Below are 11,703 nucleotides of genomic sequence, written 5' to 3'. Positions count from 1 at the left end.
AAAACACAATAATAGGGTGACTTTTGTTATTATCATGTACTACTTATTAATTTAATTCTTATGTACTAAATTATCGGTGACTTTTGTTATATGTACTACCTATTAATTAATTCTTATGTACTAAAATATTGACTTGCAATGACACATACTTTTATGGGTTTGCTCTTTTCATAATTATGTGTATTTGTCTTAATTCAAAAAGTCAAATGTATTAATCAATTTCATAATGATAAAATAAATCTTTCTCAAAGTCCTTCCACATGCATCGATTAAACCAAAGTTTTCTCCTCGATATGAATCAAAGGTTTGAGCATCAATGTACAATGATGTTACCATAATGGTAAAAAGAGTGATGTCAGATAAAGTATTGCTACAACCTTAATATTATAAAGGTTCTCATATTGATGTGAATCACGGTGGGTCCAAAACTTCCACTGTGTGATAATCATGTTTAAAAGATGACAAGAGACAAATACAGGTGACAAGTACCAAATTCAGACCCAATTGTCAAGTGCCTTCAACTTCCTCAAGACAAGTATCAATCAATGGACCTGGATCAAGTAGCAAACTGTCAATCAATTGACTCTAATAAGAATAATTGCGGTTTCCTTTTCATCATCATTTTCATCTCACAACTTTGAACTCAAGCTCCCAACCGTACAGCCACCAGAGCATTGGATGCTTGGGCAAGTTATAATTCCTTACAAGTTCAGTTTTAGATTAGTTCGTTTAGTTAGAGTAGATTAGTTGGTTTAGTTAGTTTGAGTCGGATTTAGTTTTTATTAGATTTTGGATTTAAAATTTATGGGAAGAGTGAAAATTTTATGGGAAGAGTGAGGGCAGAAGATATCTGATCTAAGGGAATTAAGGGTAGATTATTTTTCACAATTTTATTGATAGTATTTTATTTTGGGTTTGGATTAATCAATCTTCTAGCACAGTCTATTATAGATTAATTATTTTTTTCACACAATCTTAGCGATAATATTTTATTGTGAGTTTTGGGTTGATCATTTTTCTACCACATCGTGAGTTCATCACTCTTTTCAATAACATCTCATTGTGAATTGTTTATCGTTGATATGTGTAATGACTCGGTAATTGTTATTTCGGATAATTACTATGGTAAAACATTATGAGTAATAATTTGTTTTACTGAAGACATTATGAGTTTAAAATAAATATAAGAAATTATTTTTGCACATGTGTATGAATGAAATGTTGAAATGCTGGCAAACCTCCAAAGGGAGGATTTCCTATTAAAAGGAAAGAATCAGTTATGCAACTGAAAAAGGAACTGCCTCTGACCCAAGGAAAAGGTCCTGGGGAGGAAAACCCTGGGCTGTTGATGAACAGGCAGGGAAAAGTTTCCAAGGAAAGAAAGAAAAAAAAAGGCAGATTTCCTAAGAAAGGTTAAGTCTGATTGTGATCAGATAACCAGCACAGTGGTGCATTAGTCTTGTGGAGGCTGCAGGCCTGCAAGATAGCTCGGGGGGAGATTTCCAGTGTAGTGGATCTCATGGTTGGGCGGTTAAGAGCTATATTGTAACAGGTGGGAGCTGAGTAACAAGTCACAGTAGCAGACTATCAGGTATGTACCTTTAACTGTTAATTTGGAAGAAGAGGTAAAGCCAGCATAGCTACAGTAGTATAGTACTCCCGATAAATAGATTATGTAAACCAGAGTGAATGTCGGTGTTTCATTTATTATATAAGGAAAGAGCTAGGTAGTGCAGGTGAATGAATTCACTGTATTAGTAGGAAATAATTGATATAATTATGAATGTCAGTTTCCCTGTACAATTTCAAGAAAATTACAGTTTACGCTTATTTGGAGTCTGTAAATAAACTGGACATTAACATACAGAATTTAGAGACTGTAAATAATATAGTCATTAACATACAGAGTATGGAGACCGTAAATAACCTAGCCATTAATGTACAGAAACTTGAATAGTAAGTATATGTCAACTGCTGCTGAATAAATAAAAGACATAACTGTGCACGATATTACATACACCCGGCCGTAGGAAACAGGTAAACATTCTTGATAGAAATGATTAAATAACCTAGCCGACAACAAGCTTACTTTACCCTTAAACCCTGGGCGTGTAAACATGCGGCAAGCAGAGTCGTTCAGGAGCAGAATGACAATAGCAATGTATTTAAAGCGGCCGTGGCCGAAAGGTATCAAACATCACAGTGGTGCATATGTATATATATAAGGAAAAACTCAGAGCCGAAGTCCATAAGCAAAAGGAGTTCCACATATAAACCCTTCGCAACTTATACCGCGAATAAACTACAAAATCAGCCACCAAGGATCTTAGTTAATGGCCGCGAGCCAATAAATACAACTAACAACAATGGAATAAGAATCGAAACACAAAGCTGGTATCGCATACAATTAACTGTAGATTCACAATGCTAATCTTTAAATATGCGGCGGAACAGGGATGCTTGCTCCCATTAATCCAGGAGCAAGGCAAAACCCTGAGACCGCGGTACAGAGTATGGACATAAAACTATAGAATGCACGGGTACGTTTAATAAACATAATACAGATAATAAGTGGATCTGAAACCATGAAATGCCAGAACAACCAAATAGACAATTTCCAAATATATAAATTCCATTACTGTGAAGAGGCCGTAAGGCAGGCCTTCTGTTAACAAATAACAACTGTATTAAGAACAGTTAAAATGAAGCGGTTGAATAACTAAATACCAAAGTACTGTTTATAAACGAGAAAAGGGTTTATTTAACTCTGTACAACTGAATAAAAGCCAAGAACAATTAGTAACCCTCATGAGGGCCGAAGCCGTATAACAGAGAGCATTTTCACATGGAAAATCATGGTTACAGTACAGGAATGGAAGCCGCCTGTAGGCCATACCCTGATGTGGGTAGGGTGAATAGACCTGAGAAGCAATAGCGCGAGTATGAGCCTAAACTCGGCCAGATGAATCTGTTATTGATGCAATACAATGAAACCCTAAGGCAAATCGATCAATGCATACTTACCTGGTATTAAGCGGTGTGACCATGAGTCCTTTGGACGAGGCATACGCTGGAACCAACCCCTGCACCGGATATTCTGAAGACCGTGGCGCTGAGGCCAAACCCCTGCGCAAGTTATATGAGGGAGCATCGAACAAGTAAATAATATATAAGATAATTTGCAGAAACACCAAAACATGATTAACCATTAACAAAACTTGAAAGGTTGCCATGATGAATTACCCATACCTGCACAAGGGATTAGTTGCAGTAACAGAGCTCTGTCGGAGGTAAAGCGGATGTATGGATGAAATGAGCCATAAACCGAAGAACCCGGCAAGTTATATTGTCAACCAAAACCTAGAAGCGATCCACACCGTTCAGCCTGAATGATTGATCATGACCGTTCGTTTAAGCGGGAGTATGGCTCGTAGACCGAAGGCCAACTTGCCTGTATGGTCACATGCGTTCACGTGGTCTACAGCCACCTGGCCACAGGGCAGTGAGCTGTAAGCTCCTCCGCTTACCAAGTGGCGTTAGATTAATGCGCATCATCCAACTCTCAGTACAGTTAATGAGAGCGCAGTGTCGGACGTGTAATCCCCACGGATCATATGAATGTGCAAGGTCATCCAACCAAATATATATATGTATATAAACGTACCAAGATGATCATACTTTATATTGTAAACGTGCCAAGGTGATCACACAAGTAAATTCGAATGAGCATGTTTAAAGCCATGGTTAATGATTATTCACTTTACAACTATGTGTTATGTCATATCTACACCACAATCCTAAACTCAAGATAGTGGTCGTTAATATGTGATTAATATTTTTTTTTAGTTGTGTTTGGTATAATGAAAGGGATCGTGACAATGTGGTATCAGAGCCAAGTTTCCAAACTGTGGCCTTTGGGACAGCGGGGACTAAATGAAAAGTTACACAGTAACAAGTAATTAATTGTCCTTCTTGTGTACTATCAGGAGTGACAAGTAAAGACAGTTACCTGTTAACAGCAAAAGAGAATGGAAGAGATGCCGGGAGCTGGTGGCGGCCCTCCGGGAAATGAAGGAGTGTGGGTGCAGCTTGGTGCTGAGACTCGAAGTACCAATCAAGCAATCTTGCAAACTGTTCAGGAGCTGAAGGGAGAGATGGCGCGCCTGCGGGAGGACAATGCCCGCTTAACTGTAGAACAAGAAAGGATATTAAAGAGTTTGTCTGATAAACAAAACCCACCTTTGGCCAGCCCTAGTGCAGAGCAGCAACGGGGCATGGAGGAACGGGATTATGCACCTGGGCTTTCTGAGGAGCAGGAAGATCATTCGGATAATGTACAAGAACAACAAATCTTCAAGAAGCAGAAAGTGGAATTACAGGGAGAATTCCGAAAAATCAAACCTCCACTCTTTGATGGAGAACAGGAAGAAGCAGCAGAAGCCTGGTTGATTAATATTAATAAATACTTCCAACTTTATGAATATGACCAAAATCTGAAGGCACGGCTGGCTATCTTCCAGCTGCAAGGCAAGGCCACCTTATGGTGGGAAGAAATCAAGATCGTGAAGGGAGTAAGTGAGCAGAGTATAACCTGGGAGAAATTCCAGAAATATTTTAAGGAAAGGTACTTAACTGAGCGTTTTTACGATGAGAAAGCGCGAGAATTCCATGATTTACGTTTAGGACAGCAGTCCATGGATGAATTTATAAATCGTTTCACCTCACTGCTCCGTTACGTGCCCTACATTAAAGAGGAGAAAGCTAAGGTACAGAGGTTTGTGAGTAGTCTACCGGCCTACATAAGGGAACGGATTGAATTTGACAATCCCCGAACTATGGATGAGGCAATTCGGAAGGCTAGAATTTGCTACCAACAGAACAAACAAAAAGGAGAAGTTCCAAACAGAAAATGGAATGAAAGGAAAGGTAGCAGAATTGTTGGAAGCAGCAAAGGAAGCCGCAGAGATGGTGGTAAAGGAACTGGAAAAGGGCAATTTAACAGAAACACAAGCAAGAGTACTTTCCGGCCTAAGCCAAGTGAGAGCAGAATTAGCGAACCTCCTGCTAAATCAGAAGGTGAAGGGAACAGACCTTCAGTTCAGTGCTGGATATGTGAAGGACCACATTATGCTAGGAATTGTCCGCAGCGTAAAAGAACTGAACAAATATCACAAGTTCATGAAGCTTCAACTGTCGGGGATGTGGCGCGCAGCGTACCAAGGATCAATGCAGCATTAGAAGACCGACAGGCGGAATACCAACCTTCCATGGTAGAATTCGAAGGTAAGATTTCTCACCTTCCTGTAGCTGTACTTATTGATCCAGGAGCTACTTTAAGTTATGTTAGTCCGAAAGTAGTGGAACATTGCAAGCTACCATCAGAAAAGTTCAAAAACCCATGGTTGGTCCAATTAGCTACAGGAGCTAAAAGAAGGGTTGTAGCTAAAGTTAATAACTGTTCTTTCACCCTAGCCGGACAGCCTGTAACAGCAGACTTGAATGTACTTCCGTTAGGCTCCTACGACATTCTTATTGGCATGGATTGGTTGGAAAAGCACTGGTCATTGGTAAATTGTAAAACCAAGACCATATACTATAAGGATGATTTGGGGCAGCAACAAGAATTGCAGGGAATTAAACATCCGGTTCAGATACGACCCATCACTGCAACTCAGCTAGCTAAATGCATTCGGAAGAAATGTCAGGTCTATGCTATACAAGTAGGTTATGCGAATCAGAAGAGCAAGATGGCTGCGATAGATGACATTCTTGTGGTACAGGAATTTACAGATGTCTTTCCGGAAGAGGTACCGGGGTTGCCTCCAAGAAGGGACATAGACTTCACCATAGAACTGATACCGGGGGCGGCACCAGTATCGCGAGCTCCATATCGGATGAGCACACCAGAGCTAACCGAATTAAAAATGCAGCTTCAGGAGTTGCTGGACAAACAGTACATTAGACCCAGTGTGTCACCCTGGGGAGCACCAGTATTGTTCGTAAAAAAGAAGGACGGAACTCTGCGCATGTGCATAGACTATCGGCAGCTGAATAAGCTTACGGTCAAAAACAAGTACCCTTTGCCCAGAATAGATGAACTCTTTGACCAAGTGAAAGGGGCAAAGCTGTTTTCCAAAATTGACCTGCGATCTGGTTACCATCAGATCAGAATTAAGGATGAGGACATTGCCAAAACTGCTTTTAGGACACGCTACGGGCACTACGAATTTGTAGTGCTACCTTTTGGGCTGACCAATGCACCTGCTACATTCATGTGCATGATGAATAGCGTGTTTCACAAATTTCTGGACAAGTTTGTATTGATATTCATTGACGACATATTGATATACTCTCGTTCCCAACAGGAACATGAGGAGCATCTTAGATTGGTATTGCAAACACTCCGGGAACACCAGTTATATGCTAAGTTTAGCAAATGTGATTTCTTCAAGGAAGAAATCCAGTACTTGGGCCACGTGATTACGAAGGAAGGAATTGCGGTCGACCCTGAGAAAATAAAATCTATTATGGAGTGGCCTATACCTAAGGATGTTGCTGATATCAGATCTTTTATGGGGTTAGCGGGTTATTACCGGAGATTTGTAGAAGGTTTTTCTAGAATAGCCTATCCTATCACCTCCTTACAAAAGAAAGGAAAAATATTCAATTGGACAGCAGATTGTCAACAGAGTTTTGACCGTTTAAAGCACCTTCTCACCACTGCCCCTATACTGAGAATTGCTGATCCTAATAAGGACTACGTGGTGTGCACCGACGCAAGCAAGGAGGGCGTGGGAGGAGTACTCATGCAGGAAGGAAAGGTTATAGCATATGAATCCAGGAAACTAAAAGAACATGAGCAAAGATACTCTGCGTATGATTTAGAGTTAACTGCTGTAATTCACGCACTAAAGATGTGGCGACATTATCTTCTTGGAAAGAAGTTTCTGTTGTTAACTGATCATCACAGTTTGACGCATTATTTCAGCCAACCTACCTTGAATGCAAGGCAAGGTCGTTGGGCAGATTTTCTAAGCGGATTTGACTTTGAAATAAAGCATTTAAAAGGCAAGGAAAATCGAGTGGCAGATGCCTTAAGCCGAAAGGTTCACTGTTTATGTGAACTATCAGCCAGTAAGTGGCGAAGTACGTTAGTTGACCAGATAAAAACAGCAGCCAATGACGATTCTGAATATCAGCACCTAAAACAGCTGGTTCAACAATCTGATAATGAAAAGTTACAGCAAGGGTACACATTGGACAATGTTGGGATGTTGTACTTTAATAAAAGGATGTATGTGCCCGATTCAAGTGACCTTAAGAAGCTGATTTTAGACGAGTTTCATATCAGTCATTACACTGGTCATCCAGGATACCAAAAGATGGTTACAGCACTAAAGAAGGAATATTACTGGCCAAGAATGAAAAAGCAAGTAGTGGAATACCTGGCAAGATGTCTGGAATGCCAGCAAATTAAGGCTGAACATCAACATCCAGCAGGACTGTTGCAGCCTCTGCCTATTCCGGAATGGAAATGGGAGACCATTTCCATGGACTTTATAACCGGGCTGCCACGAACGAAGAAGGGCAACGATTCGATTATGGTCGTGGTTGATAAATTGAGTAAAGCAGCACATTTCATACCAGTGCAGTCTACTTACAAGGCAGTACAAATTGCACATCTCTTTATGCAACACGTGTTCCGCTTGCATGGAATGCCGAAGGTAATTATATCAGACCGGGATGTGAAATTCACATCCACCTTTTGGAGAACTTTGTTTGCCGAGTTAGGAACTCAATTGAATTTCAGCACGGCATATCACCCACAGACTGATGGTCAAACCGAGCGAGTCAATCAGGTGTTAGAGGACATGCTGCGAGCAAATGTAATGTTAAAGCCGGGACAGTGGGAGGAGTATTTGCATCTGGTTGAATTCGCCTACAATAATGGGTATCATACTTCAACTCAGTTAAGCCCCTTTGAGGTTTTATATGGGCGAAAGTGCCACACACCCTCAAGTTGGAGTGGACTGGAGGATAAGTTGAGTTTAGGTCCGGAAATGTTGAAGGATATGGAAAATATGGTAAAAAGAGTGCGAGCAAATTTAAAGGCTGCTCAAGACAGGCAGAAAAGCTTTGCAGATAGGAAAAGAAGGTTTGCAGAGTACAATATTGGCGACCATGTGTTTGTAAGGATTCAAACCCGAAGGAGTACCTTACAATGGAGTGGTTGCGCCAAGCTGGCTCCTAGATATTTTGGACCGTTTCAGATTTTAGCTAGGGTGGGGCCAGTGGCCTACCAACTAGCTTTACCCAGTCACATTAGGATTCACAATGTGTTTCATGTTTCTGTTCTAAAGAAATATGTATATGATCCAAAACATGTTATTCAGTGGCAAGATGTGCGGGTAAGAACCAATACAGTTGTTCAATTATGCAGCATTATTCAATGGAGATTGATTATGTGCTGGTTGTTTGCAGGTCGAACCGGAAGGCGAGGTTCTGGTCGAACCGCAGAGCATTCTCGACCGGAGAGAAGTGCGGCTGCGGAAACGGGTTATTACCCAAATTAAAGTGCTGTGGCAGCACTACGGTCCTGAGGAGGCTACATGGGAAGATGAGGAACCTTTTAAAAAGGCCTACCCGAATTTATTTAATGAGAAAGGACATCGGGACGATGTCCAATCCCAGGGGGGGAAGATGTAATGACTCGGTAATTGTTATTTCGGATAATTACTATGGTAAAACATTATGAGTAATAATTTGTTTTACTGAAGACATTATGAGTTTAAAATAAATATAAGAAATTATTTTTGCACATGTGTATGAATGAAATGTTGAAATGCTGGCAAACCTCCAAAGGGAGGATTTCCTATTAAAAGGAAAGAATCAGTTATGCAACTGAAAAAGGAACTGCCTCTGACCCAAGGAAAAGGTCCTGGGGAGGAAAACCCTGGGCTGTTGATGAACAGGCAGGGAAAAGTTTCCAAGGAAAGAAAGAAAAAAAAAGGCAGATTTCCTAAGAAAGGTTAAGTCTGATTGTGATCAGATAACCAGCACAGTGGTGCATTAGTCTTGTGGAGGCTGCAGGCCTGCAAGATAGCTCGGGGGGAGATTTCCAGTGTAGTGGATCTCATGGTTGGGCGGTTAAGAGCTATATTGTAACAGGTGGGAGCTGAGTAACAAGTCACAGTAGCAGACTATCAGGTATGTACCTTTAACTGTTAATTTGGAAGAAGAGGTAAAGCCAGCATAGCTACAGTAGTATAGTACTCCCGATAAATAGATTATGTAAACCAGAGTGAATGTCGGTGTTTCATTTATTATATAAGGAAAGAGCTAGGTAGTGCAGGTGAATGAATTCACTGTATTAGTAGGAAATAATTGATATAATTATGAATGTCAGTTTCCCTGTACAATTTCAAGAAAATTACAGTTTACGCTTATTTGGAGTCTGTAAATAAACTGGACATTAACATACAGAATTTAGAGACTGTAAATAATATAGTCATTAACATACAGAGTATGGAGACCGTAAATAACCTAGCCATTAATGTACAGAAACTTGAATAGTAAGTATATGTCAACTGCTGCTGAATAAATAAAAGACATAACTGTGCACGATATTACATACACCCGGCCGTAGGAAACAGGTAAACATTCTTGATAGAAATGATTAAATAACCTAGCCGACAACAAGCTTACTTTACCCTTAAACCCTGGGCGTGTAAACATGCGGCAAGCAGAGTCGTTCAGGAGCAGAATGACAATAGCAATGTATTTAAAGCGGCCGTGGCCGAAAGGTATCAAACATCACAGTGGTGCATATGTATATATATAAGGAAAAACTCAGAGCCGAAGTCCATAAGCAAAAGGAGTTCCACATATAAACCCTTCGCAACTTATACCGCGAATAAACTACAAAATCAGCCACCAAGGATCTTAGTTAATGGCCGCGAGCCAATAAATACAACTAACAACAATGGAATAAGAATCGAAACACAAAGCTGGTATCGCATACAATTAACTGTAGATTCACAATGCTAATCTTTAAATATGCGGCGGAACAGGGATGCTTGCTCCCATTAATCCAGGAGCAAGGCAAAACCCTGAGACCGCGGTACAGAGTATGGACATAAAACTATAGAATGCACGGGTACGTTTAATAAACATAATACAGATAATAAGTGGATCTGAAACCATGAAATGCCAGAACAACCAAATAGACAATTTCCAAATATATAAATTCCATTACTGTGAAGAGGCCGTAAGGCAGGCCTTCTGTTAACAAATAACAACTGTATTAAGAACAGTTAAAATGAAGCGGTTGAATAACTAAATACCAAAGTACTGTTTATAAACGAGAAAAGGGTTTATTTAACTCTGTACAACTGAATAAAAGCCAAGAACAATTAGTAACCCTCATGAGGGCCGAAGCCGTATAACAGAGAGCATTTTCACATGGAAAATCATGGTTACAGTACAGGAATGGAAGCCGCCTGTAGGCCATACCCTGATGTGGGTAGGGTGAATAGACCTGAGAAGCAATAGCGCGAGTATGAGCCTAAACTCGGCCAGATGAATCTGTTATTGATGCAATACAATGAAACCCTAAGGCAAATCGATCAATGCATACTTACCTGGTATTAAGCGGTGTGACCATGAGTCCTTTGGACGAGGCATACGCTGGAACCAACCCCTGCACCGGATATTCTGAAGACCGTGGCGCTGAGGCCAAACCCCTGCGCAAGTTATATGAGGGAGCATCGAACAAGTAAATAATATATAAGATAATTTGCAGAAACACCAAAACATGATTAACCATTAACAAAACTTGAAAGGTTGCCATGATGAATTACCCATACCTGCACAAGGGATTAGTTGCAGTAACAGAGCTCTGTCGGAGGTAAAGCGGATGTATGGATGAAATGAGCCATAAACCGAAGAACCCGGCAAGTTATATTGTCAACCAAAACCTAGAAGCGATCCACACCGTTCAGCCTGAATGATTGATCATGACCGTTCGTTTAAGCGGGAGTATGGCTCGTAGACCGAAGGCCAACTTGCCTGTATGGTCACATGCGTTCACGTGGTCTACAGCCACCTGGCCACAGGGCAGTGAGCTGTAAGCTCCTCCGCTTACCAAGTGGCGTTAGATTAATGCGCATCATCCAACTCTCAGTACAGTTAATGAGAGCGCAGTGTCGGACGTGTAATCCCCACGGATCATATGAATGTGCAAGGTCATCCAACCAAATATATATATGTATATAAACGTACCAAGATGATCATACTTTATATTGTAAACGTGCCAAGGTGATCACACAAGTAAATTCGAATGAGCATGTTTAAAGCCATGGTTAATGATTATTCACTTTACAACTATGTGTTATGTCATATCTACACCACAATCCTAAACTCAAGATAGTGGTCGTTAATATGTGATTAATATTTTTTTTTAGTTGTGTTTGGTATAATGAAAGGGATCGTGACAATATGCTTCTACCACATCCCATTGTAAGTTAATCATTCTTCTCCATATATAACATCTTATTGTGGGTTGTTTATCGTTGATATACTTCTACCACATCCCATTGTAAGTTAATCATTCTTCTCCATATATAACATCTTATTGTGGGTTTGGGTTGATCATTATTCTACCATCTTCATATATAACATCTTATTGTGGGTTTGGGTTGATCA

The 11,703-nt window shown here is 40.4% G+C and overlaps 1 protein-coding gene and 1 long non-coding RNA gene across 2 annotated transcripts; one reads left to right on the top strand and one right to left on the bottom strand.

Moving 5' to 3' along the window:
- The first annotated feature begins 4,037 nt into the window (after positions 1-4,037).
- LOC149167651 (uncharacterized) lies at positions 4,038-7,477 on the top strand. Its single transcript, XM_089430548.1, has 6 exons — positions 4,038-4,334; positions 4,500-4,571; positions 4,689-6,110; positions 6,366-6,602; positions 6,690-7,249; positions 7,372-7,477. The coding sequence occupies exons 1-6, from the start codon at positions 4,038-4,040 to the stop codon at positions 7,475-7,477; spliced, it is 2,694 nt and encodes an 897-aa protein (XP_089286674.1).
- A 2,727-nt stretch (positions 7,478-10,204) lies between these two features.
- LOC149167650 (uncharacterized) lies at positions 10,205-11,433 on the bottom strand. Its single transcript, XR_016260570.1, has 3 exons — positions 10,866-11,433; positions 10,641-10,742; positions 10,205-10,537 (listed from the first exon to the last, which is right to left on the bottom strand). It is a non-coding gene; the product is annotated as an uncharacterized LOC149167650 (long non-coding RNA).
- Between the last annotated feature and the right edge of the window lie 270 nt (positions 11,434-11,703).

This window comes from Pinus tabuliformis, chromosome 5_1, assembly GCF_031772625.1.
Source record: "Pinus tabuliformis cultivar Carrire ecotype Pingquan chromosome 5_1, CPIR1, whole genome shotgun sequence".
Taxonomy (NCBI): Eukaryota; Viridiplantae; Streptophyta; class Pinopsida; order Pinales; family Pinaceae; genus Pinus; species Pinus tabuliformis.
Note: the sequence above shows the minus strand (reverse complement) of the source record. Positions and strands in the feature narration are given on the sequence as shown.

What these genes read in the sequence shown, in the direction of transcription:
- LOC149167651 (XM_089430548.1), top strand. Translation starts at nt 4,038, where the DNA reads ATGCCGGGAGCTGGTGGCGGCCCTCCGGGAAATGAAGGAGTGTGGGTG. An exon ending in TAGATGAACTCTTTGACCAA is followed by an intron (nt 6,111 to 6,365) that starts GTGAAAGGGGCA and finishes CGTTCCCAACAG; the next exon opens with GAACATGAGGAGCATCTTAG. An exon ending in CGGGTTATTACCGGAGATTT is followed by an intron (nt 6,603 to 6,689) that starts GTAGAAGGTTTT and finishes GATTGTCAACAG; the next exon opens with AGTTTTGACCGTTTAAAGCA.